General features: G+C 50.5%; 1 protein-coding gene across 1 annotated transcript in view; it reads left to right on the plus strand.

Moving 5' to 3' along the window:
- The window catches only part of SMAD6 (SMAD family member 6), a gene marked incomplete at both ends in the record, with an annotated part of 73686 nt that extends 55553 nt beyond the window's left edge, over positions 1 to 18133 (plus strand). The window contains one exon of the mRNA XM_084241002.1: positions 17592 to 18133. Coding sequence (XP_084097128.1) covers positions 17592 to 18133 — 542 coding nt within the window. The remainder of the gene's footprint in view (positions 1 to 17591) is intronic.
- Positions 18134 to 18418: the final 285 nt, after the last annotated feature.

Here is an 18418-nt window from a genome sequence, read left to right on the forward strand (position 1 = left end):
AAATACCATGGATGTGATGCTAACCAGATAATGTTTCCTGTTAGAGGTCATTGGAGATCTGCTTTGGTGAACAGATAAGAGCGATTTGCAATTTGGTATGCCAGTTGTTTATACAGTGCTAGTAGGATAAACAGTTCTCCTAAACCTTATTTATATTTTGCATTTGTTTATCAAAACTTTTTTTTAACTTGAAACCAGCTGCTTTTGAAATTATTACAAACTGGATTTATGAGTCCTAACCAGTGGTACTTTATTGTACGTGCACAGTAATTTATCTGTGCAGCATGCGTGCTTTTTCCAAAAGCTTAGGGTAAGGGATGACAATAATGTCCCGTCCTTAGAGTATCAACATTATATGAAGCCTTGGGGGTCAAATCGCTTGTCTTGTCAGCTCAAAAGCAGACCTAGAGTATAATGAAAGTTTAGAGTAGAAAAATTTAGGTCTCACAAGGACAGACACAGGTGGGGGTCGGGATTAGTAAGGAATCTTAAACTAAACCTGTCATGGACGTTTCAAAGAATCTTAAGTAGGGTCAGAAAAATTCTGGAAAAACCCAGTTCTTGTCTTTTAAGACTGCCCATCCGCGTCTATGAAGGCGTCTGTCTCTTTCCTTCTTCTCCTTTCCTTAAACTTGCCATGTATTGGTGAATGGGAAGGTCTGCTGGATTCTTTCTCAGAAGGACCCCAGAACCCCATGCACTGAACCCCAACAGAGTAGATACAGCCTGAAGTTTCAAAGATCTTTCCTTCACTTGTGAAGTTCCCTGACGGAGCCACTGTATGCTGGAAATGCAGTTGATGCTCCTGACCCGTCAAACCCCGGAGCTGAGCCTACCCCACCTCCAGGGTGTTTACAACACTCCCCAAGCCGGAAGTGGACAAAGTCACCCAAACAAAGCCCACTTTCTAATACAGTGTTGAAAACCTCACGTAATTCATGAAATACTGCACTGAAAGGGGAAAAAAGTGAGTTAATCAGGCTTTTTGCCTCTGTGCTATTACCTGCAGCCTTGATCCTGCTGATGCAGGAGGCACTCGGAGCGTGGGGGCGGGGCACACGTGCCTGATTGTGGACACCTGGAGTATGGTGCAGGCCTGCATAAGTGGGCACACCTGAGCCCAGAGGTCAGGGCTATAAGGGCAGCATCACTCAGCGACAGACCCTACGGGAGAACGCATTACTGCAGAAGAGGTGAGACCACGAGAGAACGGCAGAGTGCCCCCCAGAAAAATTTTGCTGGGGATTGGGGGCCTTGCCAGCATCCTGAGCCTCAGGCCCCCCTGCCTCCCTGCCTGCCTGCTTGAACAACACCATGTCTCACCACTAACACACTGAAAGTGTATTGCTTGTGCACTGTTGTAAAATGGAAAAATCCTAAAGGACCTTTCTGTGTACCCTGTGGTGTTGAGTCCCTGGAGCTTAGATACTCTGGGTGAGGCTGACATAGTGTGGGGAGTAGAGCCAGTGGAGGGTGGAGGAGAGGAGGAAGATGACTAAAGGATGGCAATTTCCAGCAACAGCAAATGCTTCTAGTTTATAAGCCAACACGTTCCCTCTGTCACTTCTGTCCCTCACCAGTCTTATGGTTAACTTTCAGGATTTATCCAGCTAGCATTGACATCAACCATCCAGCATAGCTGCTGAGTTGAGATGCCCATTCTGATCTGTAGCTAAAAGAGGGGAAGGCCTTTATCAATTTTAGAAATTAAGATCCTACTTAGACCAAGCGGTCGGCCCTCACCTTAGGTGGAGAACTGTGCTCTGACTTCACATTTGGATCTCTTTGCCATAGGGGGCTACATTTCATGCCAAGGTTGGTCATCTTATTCTGTTGATCCCCAAATCGTGGGGTGTGGGTGTCCATGCAAAGACTTGACCCGAAGAGGGGGTTGTCTCACAATTCCATCCTCTTCCTCACCATCCCTGAAGGTGCTTGAGGACTGGAATAAATCTGATTAGCAACTGTAGCTTCTGCCCTCCCTCACCCAGCTGCTGCTCATTTTCCTTCCTCCAGTGAAGCGCACAGGTGAAGTTAGAATTATCAGAGGGAAGCCTCACCAGTTTCCCCCTTCTTAAACACAGACAATGGCCTAGCATGGCTGGGGAGCATTCCCCCATTTCACAGATGAGAAATTGAGGCATGGATGGTTTTTTTATGATGATGGCACCAGATTGGGTTGACGCTATGAGATGGAATTGGGAAAGGAGATTTCTGGGTGCTCAGGTTTTCTGTTGTTATTTTTAACTCTGCTTTTAAGCATCCATTCTTGCAGCTATGACCACAAGATAGGGCTGGGATGTTGGGAGATGCTTGATGTAACTAAAAGGACCTGGCCTGTGAGTTCCCGATCAAGGAGGAAGTGGTTAGGTGGCCAGGAATGCAACCTGCGCCTCCCAGATTAATTAATAATTGAGAGCTGGCCCCCAGCCAGACGGAGCCACAAGAGATACAGTGAACAAAGAGTGGTTAACTACAGTGGGGGAAGGAAAAGTTTGACTTTGCCTGTGGCTAAAAGGGAAATTCACAATGACCGTGATTTATGGGCTGAATTACTTAGGATCCTCCTTAGTGGGCCCAACTTGGGCTTGTGTTCCAGGAATGCAGATGCTGGCAGCCTGCTTGGTCATTTGTGCCCACAGGGAAGGGAGGAGGAAGGGGGGGTCAGCATGACAGGCGCCAGCCTTGGTGGAGGAGTGAGGGTCACACCCCTGGGAGACAGCAGGCAGCGAGAGGGACTAGGCTCACCCAGCCTGTTGGGGCCAGGTACAGGCTAGAAGTTGAGTTCTCTCTGAAGTGCATTCTGCAAGGAGGAATGGGAGGAAGTAGGTTGGTGTCCAGCTGCCCTGGGTTCAAATTCTGACTAATTGCTGTGTGACGTGGGCAGGAGACTTAACCTCCCTGAGCCTTCATTTCCTCCACTGTAAAATTATACCTGCCTCCTAGGATCATTCTCAGAGTTAAGAGAGCTTGGATGTGGGTGGTAGGGGGCTCAGCAGCTACTGGATTCCCTTAGGGTCACTGGCTAGGAGGCCTCAGCAATGACCCAGGATGGCAAAGGCTTCCTGCAGCAACTCTATGCAGTGTCATTACTTAGCAAACCTACTAATGTTTGCTGGGCCCTTGAAGACTAACTGTGGGCTGGATAATTCAGTCCTCTTGCTCTAGAGCCCCTCCAGGCTTCCCTGCCATTCAGGAAAAGCACTCCTTTCTTTCTGTCACACACCCATCACATAGGTTTCTGTGAGTGTGAGTACAGACAACTCATCAGAGGGGGAGGCAGTTCTTTCTGCAAGGTCCCTGGGCATTGTCATCAATTGGGTTCACGCCAGATGTCTTCCTGATTCTCTTTACTTTTCTAGACAAAAGCAAGGATTATGAACTAACAAGGCCCATTCCCTTCTTAGCTGAATAACTAGCCTTGGGGACAGAAGGCCACGCAGCAGCACAGCCAGTATCGTGGCCATCGCTCTTGATTATTGCTGCATTGACGTTGGTCATGCAGTGTGTGCTGGTGTGTACTACTCTGAGAAATGTGAAACTGTCACTGAAGCCATGGCTTGCCTTGCCACACTGCTTGGTAGGGGCTGTGACAGTAGAAGGAACACCTGTGACCTCAGAAAACATGGATGAGCCTGGATCCTGCTTCCTTATTAACCATGTGGACATGGGGCAGTCACCAAACTGCTCTGAGCTTTATATTTCAAACTTAAATAGAATCATTTACGGTTTGGAGAACTAGAAAACCTTTCACAAGGGCAAACAGTATTCACCATCCCCACCAAGAGACTGAAGCCATCTTCTTGAGTCGGGTTGGATGGGCCTTGGGAACAAATCGTGGCCTCCGACCTCAGAACTCAGTCTTGGACTTGGCATTGAGGGGCGGGCCAGGGTCTCTGCGGGGCTGTCTGCCTGCTTGTCTGATGGGATGGACAGGCTTATTGGCTCCCTGCCTCCTCTGCACGTCTTGCCCCAGGTCAAATAAGCCAGCCCTTTCCAGGCAGCCTGGGGCTGGGCATGAAAGGCACCCAGCAGCTTCAGCTGTGCACAGTAGCAGCGCCACAAAGAGGAGACCGGGTCACAGGGTGAGCCTCTGCCAAACCTGTGGGTCATTTTGCAACATATTGCAGGGAACCTTTAAATCGCATGTTATTGCCTTCTTTACAGCAAACATTACTAATTAATTGTGGCTTAATATCTCTCCAGTCAATATTAGCTTTTTGCTTATTATAAAGCACTCCTGTTTCAGAAATATACAAGAATGAGCCAGACAACCCTCACTTTAAGAAAATCCAGTATGTAAGGCTGCATTCACTAAAGAGCCATGCAGCTTTGTGTTACAAAAGGATATTTTTAAAGGAAAGGATTTAATGCAAGGAGGATTCTTTTAAAATTGAGTGCTCTTGCCTCTGGCACTCTTAATTTTAGGATGTTTATCCTGAATGGCATCTTTAGTATAAATCAAGGCAAGTGTACTGGACTTGCAAAGTTCACATGATACTATACTGTGTAGGTGAATATCAACAGACTGGTGTTAGGTGAAGCTTAATATTGAGAGTTTTGCAACTAAGAAAATCAGCCTCGCACCCTGTTTCCTTGGCTCCTCCATTCAGTCATGCTCCCTTTTCCCTTTACCATCACAGATTGAGCAAGCCAGAGAAATGAAATCCACCTCCACTGCCTGTGGGTTTCAGGCAATTTTTTTTGAACCACTGAAACAGGCCTTCCACAGAAACAGGCCTTCCATGAACTCATCTGTCATTGCTTTGGCCAGACTGCATCGTGCCGATCAGCAAGTCTGGACAACCCTTCCCCTTCCCCTCAACATCTTGGCCTCTGGTGCATCCATGGTGCCATCTGTGAAATGGGAACCTACAACTGCAGTACCTTTTCAAACCCAGGGAAACCAGATGACTTCCCAACTGCCCCCCAAATGTAAAATTCCATTCAGCACCACACTGTTGCAAGCACCCTTGTCAGGCAGTAGGCAGGATGCCAGGTCCCTGGGAGGAGGGGCAGAGAGGCAGAGAGGAGTGCAGTCTAATCCCTGCTGTCTTTAGGGGTTAGAGAGAGACAGGAGAGAGACGGCCTCCTGATGGCAGCACAAAGTAGAGGGTCAGGGTAAGGGGTGTGCAGGTCAGGCCATGGAACTGAAGAAGACCTTCCAAAGGAGGTCTGGACGTAAAGCACAAGTAAAGGCTGGGGAATGGGTGAGCAGAGAAACTCTCACCCATCAGTTGCCAGTTCTGTTGCTGGCCCTTCACTGACTGCCCTCAACCTCTTCAGGTGAGGTTCTGTGCCAGAGGACACCCACACCCAGTGGGGCCAGTGGGCACTATGGCTGTGCACTGTGCCTCACTCAGGACCTGTGCTGAGAAGGGGCCTCTGTTTAATGTGAAGCTCTGTCCGCATCATCTTGAAATTCTGAATAATTTTTGAACAAGGGGCACTGCACTTTCATCTGAACTGGGCTCTACTTTATGTCGCTGGCCTAGCACTCAGAGACACACTCACCTGCCCACAGTTGCATAGCTGCCAGGATTTGCTGCCTGTGTTCTCAGGGAGCCTTCCAGATGAAGACAGAGTGGGATGTTCAAGGCATGGAAGCTAAAGGGGCGCCAGTAACAAGAGATGGTGAGGCCTGAGATTTGTGGGGAGCCCAGTGTGGTTATCTCTTGCACCTGAGAATTTGCAACAGGCTGATGAAGGCAACTGTTAAATACGCAAGTCCTCACTTAATGGTCTTGGAAACGATGACTCTAAGTGAAACCACATCAATAAATGCAGGTGCTTATTCAACATGAGCTGGGATTTTCTGTCAACTAACGTTACAAGATGGTATTGAACATCCAAGGACCTGCTGTCCTTTGCTTTTATGGCTTTACAAGGGATTCAGGTAGAAGTTTGAGGCAGGAGATTTGACCATGAAACTCAAATTGTTGTCGGGAAACAAAAAGAAGATGGAGGTGTGCCATCTTCTCCCAGCTCTGGGCACCTGCAGGATGGATGTGCCCACAGATGGGGCTTTTTTGAAATTACGCTGTCTGCTATATCCCTATACCTCTGAAGCATGCCCAAACTGGCCCCATCTGAATCCCCAAAGGGCGGCTTTGTCTTCCACGGTCTCAGATTTATGCCAGGGTCAGGGCTGAGTTGAATTGGTGAACTTTGGTGCTTAAAGCTGAATCTGGAAGTCCAGACTCAGCTAAGACAAAAGCCCTGAAGACCAGAGAGGGTCTGGTCTGGTTTGTGCGTGAATTTAGGAAATCTCCCATCCCACAGGACAGATTTGGGAGGCCCCTTCCCTCATAACCACCACTTCTTCGTGGGGACCTAGTGACCCAGCCACATTATCTTGCACAAATTGTGTTATTTTAGAATCTTTCCAGGGCAATACCCAAAAAGCAAGGCTTTCCCACCCCAGGGGGTCTCTGGGTAGGGAAACAAACTTACTCAGAGTCTGACTTTGATAAAACAAAAGAGGACTTGGAATGGGAGCAAAGTTCAGAGTCTTTTGTTGCAGAAACTGGTTCCTTCTCGAAAAATGTGGGCTGATTTTATAAACTGCTTATCATCCTGTTCCTCCCAGGGCTTGAGGGGAACCAGAATTCTCCCACCGGGACTCAGTTCCTTGCCAGGGTTCTGCGTGGTTTCCTCCCTGTGCTTCCTTGTTTAAGCCTAGGTGGTGGGTGTTTCTGTTAGGAGGCTGGGCCGGGCAGGTGGCGCCAGTGTTTCTAGCGTAGTGCCTGATCGATCAGCTCTGAATGGAGCTCCATCTCAGGCCAGCCTCAGTGGCTCTCAGCAGCCTGCGGAGTGTTGTGAAGAAGGGAACTTGGAACACAGAGTGCTGAGGCCCAGGGCACCCAGAACAGTCTTTCCAGGTGGCAGGAGGAGATGGGATGGTGACCATAGTGGTGCGTGGCAGGTCCTCCTCCAGCCAGTTCCCCTGCCCACCAGGCCAGGAAGACCCACTTGGTCCTGGGGAACCTGGGGGCGATGCTGAGCAGACTTGTAGATTAAGGCCCTGGTGGAAGTTCGTTTTATGTCAGGGTTGCAAGATCAGGTCATCTTTTCAGGATTTGCTTGAATGCTTCATGAGATACAAGAATGGAAATTTTACCCACCGCAGACCAGCCTGCAACTTTGTTCCACTGGAGACATAGGGCCAACCAGGCTGGGATCAGGGCGCCAAAGTGGGAAGAAAGGCCTTTTTTTGCAGGGCCTCTGACCTCTCCCTAGGGAGGGCTGGTTACAGCCCAACTGGGTGGCCACTGACCATCCTTAAACCCTCATCCCTCCTAAACCCAGGGTGTGGGCGGGGGAAGGGTAGGGAGGGGCGTTCTAATAAAAGAGCTGAAGATGCTGACTGCCCGGCCCGTGAGGCAGCAGGAAGGGCCCAGCTCAGCGTCAGCTGACGAATCCAATTGGATTCCTGTGCTGTGCTGCTGTGTGGCCTCTCCAATTTGGGGTCTGTTTCTGAGAATGGGGATGATTCTAATCTTGGGAAGTTCAAAAGGGAGAATGGCTGAAGAGCCCAGAGCCCCCAGCACCTCCTTCTGGGACCTCAGCCAGGGTCAGCAGCCCTTTCCCAAGGTCACCATTTGTTATTGCAGCACATCTAGAAAATGCTCATGTGTTTTGGGGGGTAGTGGGAGTATGTGGGAGAAACTAAAAAACCAAATAGTCTATGTGTTTTCAGGGCCACATGGAGTGGGGGGCGGGCACAGAGAGCTGTTGTAAGGCCTTGCACTTGAAAACCCTTGTAACTTTCTAGGCAGCTTGTCTTGGGGTAGTGGATCCCACACTGCCACATCCAAGGACCCCTCTTAAGATCCAGACGTTATAGAGCCTCAACGTGGTGCTGGCTTGGTATGGCTGTGACCAGATTGTGTCCTGTGCTGTTACCCTGCATCCTGAGGTTTACAGCACACAGATTACAACCTGAGGAGTAATGTGCCCCCGTCTCTACACCCAGGTAGACTGTAAGCGGAATCCCAGCTTTGCAACTTCCTGGCTGAGGACTTTGACCACACAATCTGACTTTCTGGCTTCAGTTTCTTCATCTTAAACTGGGAATGACTGAGAGAATTACCCCTATGTCGAGATAGTGCATTTAAAGTGTATTTCACTGTGCCTGGCATTTGGTAAAGGTTGATTAAATGTTGGCTGGCTTATTATGCTATTACTGCTACTACTATTATGATTTTCCCTTCATTCTCAACTTCATTGGCACATCTAATCTTGTAGGGTATTACCTAATATGAATGCCCTTATGAACTTTATACAGACTGAGTCAATTTGTGAAGTAATTCAAACACATACTATAGAGTTAAGACTGCATGGTGGTAGTATTAGTAAAAATAGTCATAGCTGTTTTCTATGGAGTGTTTATTTTGCACTAGGCGTTCTATAACACACTTGAAATTAATCCCAATCACCTGAAAAAGTAAGTACCAACTGCATCCCATTTGACAAATGAGGAAACTGAGATCCAGAGGAGTGAAGTCCCTTGCCCAAGATTTCACAGCTGGTGAGTCAGAAGAGCTGAGTTCACTTGCAGGCAGCTTTGGGTCCAGGCTCTTAATCCAGCCCGTCCGGGAGACACCCGTCAGGAGACACCCGACGGATCCAAGCCTGATTGCTGATTTCTGCTGTGACCTTGGCAAGTCACTTCACCTCTTTGGGCCTCAGTTAGGCATCTGCAAAATCATGAATTTCAGGGCCTCCCCTGGTGGCGCAGGCGGTTGAGCGCAGCGCTGTGATGCTGTCCACAGCCTCTGCAGTGCCGGTTCAATCCCGGCCAGCCAGCGAGGGGCCCACATGGTGCAACAGACCTCTCCTGTCGTGCCTGCTGCTCCTTTCAGCAGTGTATTTCGTCAGTCTGCCTGTTCTGTTCCCTGCTCTGTCTGGTGAAATCCTTTCACCCTCCCGTGCATCTGGCCTATACCCTGGTTCTTGTATAAACAAATAAATAAATTTTAAAAAAATCATGAATTTCAGCACACAGACTGTGTGTTTCCTGGCCTTCTTTCTCCCTTTGCTGACATTCTCCCTTCATACTCCCATCTCATTCCTGTCTTGGGGTGGTGGTAAAAATGCCTGAGCAAAGCAGCTGATTGGCTGTCTGGACAGTGGTGGCCAGCACAGTCCTTGGCCCCAGAGATCAGTGGCCAGGAGAGCCCCCGAGGTGGGCCTGGTGTAGGCTGTGGCGGTGGCCAGACCGCCCGTGATGTAATGACCGATTAGGAACTTCCTCTTGGAAGCCTGGCTTCCTCTAGGAGCCAAAGGTGCTGGAGCTGAGGTGGGGGGTGGGGAGGGGTGGGTGGGAGGGAATAAGGAAACTCCTGTCAGCTGGGCCCTGCTTTTGGAAAGCGTTCAGCAGAGAGGCTCGGTCTAAGCTGTTGACCATTAACATGGTCCCGTGTACATTCCTTCTCTGCTTTTACTGCCGGAGCCCAGTGCTTAAAGGACCGATCTCCCCCTCCCTTGACAGAGGTGGGGGGGAAAGAGCCTCTAATTAATGCTGTATCTCTGGACTTGCTGCAAAACCTGAAGCCATTTCTGCAGCTTAAAATGACAAAGGAAGGTTAAGTGGAAACTCCTTTTTTCTTCCTAAGTTTGATAACAAAAACTACTTATCTAATGGGCAAACACGGCTTTTAAAGGGGTGTTAGGTTAACCAGATGCAGGGCCACGTAATTATTCCCAGGCCTGGGAGCCGCAGATGAAAAGGCTGCCGGTTGGACGGGAACTTGAAGCCACAGGCATGACATAGGACAGAAGAAAGGAGTTTTCCAGGAGGGCGAGGCCCCAGCTTGGCCCTGTGAAAGGGGGATTGAAAAAAAAATCAGCACTGGGCTCCTCTTCTGACTCTGTCATCAATGAGCTGGGTGATTCTGGGCAAGTCACTTAACCTCTCTGGGCTTCCGAGTCTCCCATCCCAGCTCCCGGTGAGGTCTGGCTGTCTGCCCTTGCATCATGCTCACTGAGGTGTGGCCCCATGAAAGGCTGGCACTGTGGCCAGCAGTAAAGGTTTTAAACGTGGAGGGGCCCTACCAGGCCCCTGGGGATCAGGAGATTTGGGGTTAGGTCTTGTAGGGATAGGAAGGACCACTGAGCAGGTTTTCTGATCTCATGCAGACCGGGTAAAGAAGGAGTCAGAGTCCTCAGTGGTTTTTTGGCAGGTTTTTTATTTAGATTACCAGGTACACGGCAGGCAGGGGGGCTGGGAGGCCTGCCAGCCTTCCAGCCCCCCAGCAGGTCTTCACTCAGGGCTCTCCAGCCTTCTCTCGGCTTCTGCTTCTCCTGCTTCTCTTGCTTCTCTCTCGGCTTCTCTTTTGGCTTCTCCTCGGCTTCTCCTGGCGTCCCTGTGACGCCGCCCTTGAAAAGCCCAGTCTTAGCCCAGGTGAATCCCATCTACCTATGCCCACACCCTACTCCAGGTGCCCGCCATCAGGCATGCATTCAGGACCTCAAGGATCCATCATCTATCCTGATGGCGGGAGGGCAGAAGAGCCTGACATTTTTCCTTACCCTACAGGTCTCTGTGAAATCTCTGAGCCTTCATGTCTAGTCCCCTTCATTTAAGATGTCTGGAATGTTGGAGACATTAATCCGGCATATTTCTAGTTTCCTTCACAGACCCAGTCCAGGCAGTTTGGCCAAGTGGGAAGTAGGGAATCATAAGGAAAGCAGGCTGCATTGGGAGTGCTCCGGCTTCTGGAGCGTGCAGCCCACATCGGAGCGCACAGAATCTCCCTGCCCTTTGTTTTGACAGAAAACTGCTGATTCTTAGAAGCCAAAGGCTTTTCTTGGGATTTCAGCTCTTCCTGCCTCCCTCAGACTTCAATTGGTCCCCTTGGTGCCCCAGGACCCCCACAAAATTATACGGTTGGCTCTCGGCACCCTCACTGGGCAGAGAGACCAAGAGGAAGGAATGCCGACCATTGACCATCAGAGGACTAACTGGTCTGTGTGGGGGACAGGGCCTATTGTCAGGCTAGTTGCCTCCTACCCACCACAGGCATTCACCACCCTCTGGTGGCAGGAATGTGGGCGCCTGGGAGACAAAGGGGCTGTCCCTTGGGCCACTTTGGAGCCCTGCTGAGGACAGCTGACAACCACAGGGAGCTGGCCTAGCAGTGCATTCTTTTTAATTCTTCCAAGATTCATACCAACGAAATGCACTGCCCTTAAGAGTCCAGGTGGTGAGGTTTGACGATGAGTGCACCTGAGTCCCATTGTTCCAATCAAAGAACAATGCCCCAGAAATTTCCCTGATGCCCTTCCCCAGTTGTCCCCACACCCAGAGAATCCCTTTTCTGATTCCTATCAGCACAGGTTAGTTTTGCCTACTCAAGAATTTCATATGAATGGAAACAAGCAGCATTTTCTTTCTACTGTCTATTTTCCAGCAGTGTCTATTTTCTTTCACTGAGCACCTTGCATTTGAGATTCATCCACATTGTATGTTTCAACAGTTTGTCCCTTTTTATTGGTGAGTTGCGTTCCATTGTATAGATGTCCCTGTTTTTGTTTATCCATTATCTCATTGCTTGGCTGCTTTAAGAAAAATACATAAACTGGGTGGCTTAAACAACACATTTATTTCTCACGGTTCTGGAGCCTGGGGCATGCAAGATCAAGGCACCAGCAAATTTGGTGTCCATTTCCTGGGTCACGGGTAGCCACTTTCTCAATGGATCCTCTTGTGACTGAAGGAACAAGAGAGTTCTCGGGGCTCTTTAACAAGGGCACTAATCTCTTTCACAGAGGCTGCACCCTCATGGCTAATCACCTCCAAAGACCCCCACCTTCTAATACCATTGCTCTCATGGTTAGGAATTCAACATATGAATTGGGGGAGATGGAAAATATACATTCCTTAATATCCATTCTATTGATGGTTATTTGAGCTGCTTTCCAAATTGAATGGTTATGCCTAGAACTGCTATGAACTTTTACCAAATCATAGAAATGTAGAGCTCATTGTTCAGATGGGAAGACTGAGGCCTGAAGAAGGAAGATGAACTGCCTGATGGGGCAGGACCAGGACTCCAGGCTGGTACCGCTTACTAGATCCACCCCAGAACACAGCACCAGACTCACCTCTCCTCCCTCTTCCTTCCGGAACTCTCCCTGCCAGGCCCCAGAGTCTGGCTGGGAACTAGGCCAGGCCCTGAGCAGGGGGTAGTGAGCAGGAGTTTCGGTCAGAGTGCGGTCATCTTTGATGTTGTTCACTCGGGTCTGACTCCCCGGTATTTATTTGCAATTAAGGAGCTGGTTCCTAATTAGGCTGATGGCTGTGGGAGATGGCGGGACCGCAGCCTTGGAGCCACAGAGAGAATAAGATCCTCTGCAAGAGACTGTTCCCTTGTACCCTGCAACCCAGGCTGCAGACGAGAGGCGTGGAGGGTGGACTGGGGCTCTGTAACTGTGGGCTGTGCAGAGGGAACCCTAGGTTTGGGCATGCGGGTGCCTGTCTTCTCACAGCAAGCATGTCATCTTGTGTCAGACACTGCCTGAGATCCAAATACACACATGGTGGGGGCTGGGGGAGGACATAGTGCCACAGCAGAGCGCCTCTTTGTTGTAGAAATACTGTTTTTCAGTTCTTCATTCTTCCCTCTGTCACTTTCAGGAACTAAACCTTAACGTTTATAAAATGTTTTACCGTTTGCAAAAGGCATAACCATCCTCTGTTCTATTGTAATCTCCCATCCAGGTTAACCCTGGGTCATGACCCCCAACTCCCTAAGGAGCTCTGGCCTTTGAAGGGTTAGGACATGCTGTTTCTTTCTGCTGCACCCACTTGATCTGCTGCCAGAATTTCCGGAAAATCCAAAGACTCTGTAAATGAAGCGCTTGATTATGAATAAATCTATTCTACAGATGGGGAGACTGAGGGTTGGGGACATTCTGGAGCTTGTCCTTGGCTACACATCTGGTCAGTGATGGAGCTTAGGTCTTTCTCACTCTAAAAGCCTTTAGGATTGGGCCTCTCTGGTGGCACAGGCGGTTGAGTGCCGCACTGTGAAGCTGTCCTCAGCCTCTGCAGCACTGGTTCGATCCCGGACAGCTGGCGAGAATCCCACATGGCGAAGCAGACCTCTCCTGTCTCGCCCACTGCTCCCCTCAACAGTGTGTTTCATCAGTCTGCCTGTTCTGTTCCCCGCTCTGTCTCTGGTGAATCCTCTCACCCTCCCGCGCATCTGGCCTGTACCCTGTTCTTGTATAAAAATAAATAAATCTTTAAATAAATAAATAAAAACCTTTAGGATTTCATATCATGTGTTAGATTAGAAATCTGGAGTTCATTCCTAATTCTGTCACCTCCTGCTACGTGTCCTTGCATAAGTCATGCTGTTGCCCTGAGGCCCCATCTCTGAGGGACAAGGACGTTGGACTTGCTCAGTGGTCCTCACAGGCAATCTCAAGACTAACTTTCATGGGTCCAGAGTGAGATAAATAAAAGACAATATAGGGAATTTCTTATAATCTAAGTGTATTAACTTTAAAATTTCTAATTTATGTCCTACCTGCTTTTTTACTATCAAAATACATTTTCTTTTGTGCTAGAAAATAATAGATGGTATTGAGGTTTTTAAAAATCTATACATGACAAAATAAAACACAAGTAAGCCTATGTCGTTCTCACACCTTCTGATGAAAAAAAAAGAAGTGTTAGCAAAAGCCCAAAGTGTTGAGGCTCCCTGGGCAAGATAATGCCAGGTGTTATCTCAAATTCTGGAACCCCAGACTCTGGGCGCTGGATGAGGACTGGGAGTCCCCAAGCATGGCAGTGGCTTTCCCGGGGGATTGCTCTTGGGATCAGACCTGAGACCCAAGTCCTTGCCTGCCAGCCCTTCCAGGTTCTGGGGCATGACCATCGACCTCACCTGCTGGTTGGGATTCCAGTGGGGGTGGGGGCAGTGCACAGATACTTGGGATGTATTTTATTTCCTCCCATCCTCCCTTCCTTTTAGTGTGTTCTAAGAGTACCCAAAGGTGTATGGATAGTCTTCAGACAGGCACACTGAGGACTGAGGCCTACCCCTTCCTCCTGGAGAGTGTAGACCAGCCTGGGGCACCGACCATTGGAACAGACGCCAAGGGAGGGGCCATAGTTAAGACTGGGTGCCCAGGAGGGAGAGGGCAGAGGTCCCAGAGGCAGCAGTCTATCTCCTGGAATTTGTAAGACTTGGGCAGGAACCGAGGCCTGAGGAGGTATTACCCAGCCCACTCAACTATAGAGGCCGCAAGGGGTGAGGCCTAGCTTAGGCAGCTGCGTTCCTGAGCCAGGTGACTGGCGCAGACTGGGTCCTAGGGCACTCTGGGGGGTGCGGAGGGGGGTCATAACTCAACCACAAGATACCAGCTCCTTGAGGGACACTGGGGCAAGGTTGGGGACATTTGGCTTGTCTAGGGTGGGAAGGACTGAGAAGAGGGAAACAGGACACCCCCCCCCCCACACACACACACACCCATGCTTTGCCTTCTGTGCCCTGGGGCAGAGCTCCACTTTATGGCTGGGTGGCCCTCTCTGAGCCTTATCTGTAAAAGGGATAGCAGTAATCCCTCACTCCATGAGGCTGTGCAGTGACTGAGTCCTGGGGGTGGGGGTAGTGACTCATCAGCTTATGGATAATGTCACCTCCAGGACTCACAGACCATGACAGCAGTTGTGGCTACAGATAGAAACACAGAAACTTAACAAAGGGGAGATATTTGGGCACACGTGGATTTTTGTGGTGAGGGGGTCCTGCTGGGAGGACAGGTACTCTGGTCCTCACTTGTGTACCCTAACCGCCGGGCCTCACTTTCCTCACTTGTGAAACCGGGTGGTAACAGGTGAATGAGGGCTGTTCAGGAGCATACAGAAGGCCCTCAGGGATGCCCAGCACACTCCAGGAGTAGTTGCTCGAATCCCCACTTCTGCACCTGGGGCAGTAAAGGGATTGTCGCTGCTTGGTGAGAATGTTGGTGCTTGTGCTTTATTACCAGGCTGAGATGGTGTTGGTTTCCTGGCTCTTGGGGACTCCCAGTCTTGGGGTTGGGTGAATGTGTGAAGAGGGGGAGACAATGGCTCTGGCTATTCCAGACTAGAACTGACCTATTGCCTGAAGCTTGGTCACCCAGAATGGACAAGAACTGTCTCTGCCCCTACCAAAGGGGCAAGGCATTTGAAGTCAGGGAGCAGGGATGGCGACAGTGTGGCAAAATGATACTATTTGGGGATTGATGTGGGAACCTGTGGCTGAGATCTCACCTCCAGACAGATGGCGAGTGGCATGCCCTTGGGACTGTACCCAACTCAAGGCCACAGCAGAACCAGCAACCTACAGAGACCCCTTGGGCAGTTTCCTGCTAGGGGCTTGGCAGGCCTCCAGCATGAAAGAGGGCGCCAGGGGCCCTGTCACTGTGCTGCTCTTGGGCCTCTAGACAGGGCTGGGCTGAAGGCAGATGGAGCCGGTCTCACCCAGTCTCCTGAATGAAGTTGTTAACAGTATTTTCTCCCCTGGGTTTGGCTGGACTTTGATCCACTTCTCCTGGAGAAGCTGAGCCATAAAGTGCCTTACTTTGTTTTCCTTAGACCTCCAGCAAGACTAGTCCTTCGTGCCAAAGCCCCAGTCAGGGCCAGTGTGGGAATAGGCATGTCACCTCAATGGGCCATCCCGGGTGCCCACCTGCTTCTTAGAGCTGCATGTTCCAAGGAAAGGCAGATGGCAGGCTTCAGGATCTGAGAAGCTGGCCACACACGAGAGCAGCCTCTGTGCAGTCTTAGGTCTGGTCTCAGAACATCATTAAATTCATCCAGACATGTAGAGAGGACCTAAGTCGGAGGAGAGAGTCCACCACTAGGCCCCTCTTTTACAGTCTGTGGGGAAACTGAGGTCTGAGAGGAGCAGCATGTACTTGGGAGGGCTGGCTAACTCTGGAACGTTTGAAGAGTGAGATTCTTTAGCACATGGGACCCTCAGCTCCTCTGTGTCACAGAAGTGGCTGAAGTTCTGGTTAAAACCTGCACTTCCTGCCAACAGAGCTAACGCAGGGATTTGGGGGGGGGGGAGAAAAAGGGGGAATTCCTGGGAAACTCAGCGTAATATTCAAAGTGGAGAAATGAGCGGTCAGGCAGCCTTATTGACACCAAGGCTACCACAGGAATGCCATGGTTCTGGGCTGGATGAGATCCCCCCACCTACCTTCCTATGCCTGAGTCCCCTCTGAGTGGGGATTTGTACCCCCTAATAGCTTAACCCCACTCTGTTCATGTTGAGGCTTGTACTGACTGGGTTCTTTTTTTTTTTTTATGAATTTATTATTTCTTAAGTAAATTAATATACTTTTTTTTATAGAGGCATGTTTTTATTTATTTATTTGTTTGTTTGTTTGTTTGTTCATTTATACATGCACTGGGTACAGTCAGAAGCGTGGGAGGGTGAGAGAATTCACCAGAGCCAGAGCGGGGAGCAGAGCAGGCAGAAGGACCGAAGTACACTGCTGAGGGGAGCAGCAGGCGGCAGGAGAGGTCTGCGCGCCATGTGGGACCCTCCTCTGGAGGCCGGGGAGCAGCCGGGGATTGAACCGGCACCGCAGAGGCCGCGGGCAGCTTCGCAACCCTGCGTTCAACCGCTGCGCCACCGGGGAGGCCCTGACTGGGTTCTTATCCTGGCCATGCCACTTGGTGCTGTGTGACCTTGGAGGCTACAGGTGTCCACCGGGTCTTGGATCCTCATCTGTAAAATGAGGGGAGGTTGGCTTCCCCACAGGGGCCTTGTGAGAGCCTGTGAGGTCAGGTATGGAGTAAGACGCACAGTGCCTGGGATGCAGGTACTCACTGTTCATCCCTCCTCTGGGTGCATGAGGAGCCCTCCTGCCAACTTGTAAGAGTCCCTGGGCAGGCTCATGTTTGCACATCTACAGCACACAGTAGGTGCCTTGCTGTCTCTGTAGGTTCATGGTCTTTTTTTTTTTTCATCCCTCCTCTGGGTGCATGAGGAGCCCTCCTGCCAACTTGTAAGAGTCCCTGGGCAGGCTCATGTTTGCACATCTACAGCACACAGTAGGTGCCTTGCTGTCTCTGTAGGTTCATGGTCTTTTTTTTTTTTTTAAAGATTTATTTATTTATGCATACAAGAATGGGGTACAGGCCAGAGGTGTGGGATGGTGGTGGTGAGAGGATTCACCAGAGAAAGAGTGGGGAACAGAACAGGCAGACGGATTGAAATACACTGCTGAGGGGAACAGCCGGTGAGTCAGGAGAGGTCTGCTGCCCCATGTGGGTTGCTCCCTGGCCGGGGATTGAACTCGTGCTGCAGTGGCTGGGGACAGCTTAATAGGTTGCGTCTTAACCCCTTGCGCCACCAGGGAGGCCCAGGGTCATAATCTCTGTTCTCTCCTTTGGAAGTGTGTGTGTGGGGTATGGAGGTGTCCTGCTGTGTCATATTTCTTGAGGATAACCTGGCACACAGTAGGTGCTCGCCTGTCAGTTGAATGCCAGAGGTCATCCGCAACAGTCCCACTTCTGCTTCCCTCTGGCACCCACCTCCCCACCCTGAATAACACCTGGGTGCCCTATGCTTGCCCCACAGACGCCAGCATGTCTCCGGATGCCACCAAGCCGAGCCACTGGTGCAGCGTGGCATACTGGGAGCACCGGACGCGTGTGGGCCGCCTCTACGCGGTGTACGACCAGGCCGTCAGCATCTTCTACGACCTACCTCAGGGCAGCGGCTTCTGCTTGGGCCAGCTCAACCTGGAACAGCGCAGCGAGTCGGTGCGTCGAACACGCAGCAAGATTGGCTTCGGCATCCTGCTCAGCAAGGAGCCCGATGGCGTGTGGGCCTACAACAGGGGCGAGCATCCCATCTTCGTCAATTCCCCGACGCTGGACGCTCCCGGCGGCCGCGCCCTGGTCGTGCGCAAGGTGCCTCCTGGCTACTCCATCAAGGTGTTCGACTTCGAGCGCTCTGGCCAGCTGCAGCACACGGCCGAGCCGGACGCGGCCGACGGCCCCTATGACCCCAACAGCGTCCGCATCAGCTTCGCCAAGGGCTGGGGGCCCTGCTACTCCCGGCAGTTCATCACCTCCTGCCCCTGCTGGCTCGAGATCCTCCTCAACAACCACAGATAGCGGCGGCCCTGGAGGCGACGGCCCGGTGTGCAGGGGCAGCTGGAGGAGCCACCCCCAGCTGCCCCCCACAAGAGGGGCCAGTGCCCAGAGACACCGCCCCCGCAGACGACCCCTCCCCAAATATCATCTACCTAGATTTAATATAAAGTTTTATATATTATATGGAAATATATATTATACTTGTAATTATGGAGTCATTTTTACAATGTAATTATTTATGTATGGTGCAATGTGTGTATATGGACAAAACAAGAAAGACGCACTTTGGCTTATAATTCTTTCAAT

The sequence above is a fragment of the Talpa europaea genome (genome assembly GCF_964194135.1).
Source record: "Talpa europaea genome assembly, chromosome: 8".
Lineage (NCBI taxonomy): Eukaryota > Metazoa > Chordata > Mammalia > Eulipotyphla > Talpidae > Talpa > Talpa europaea.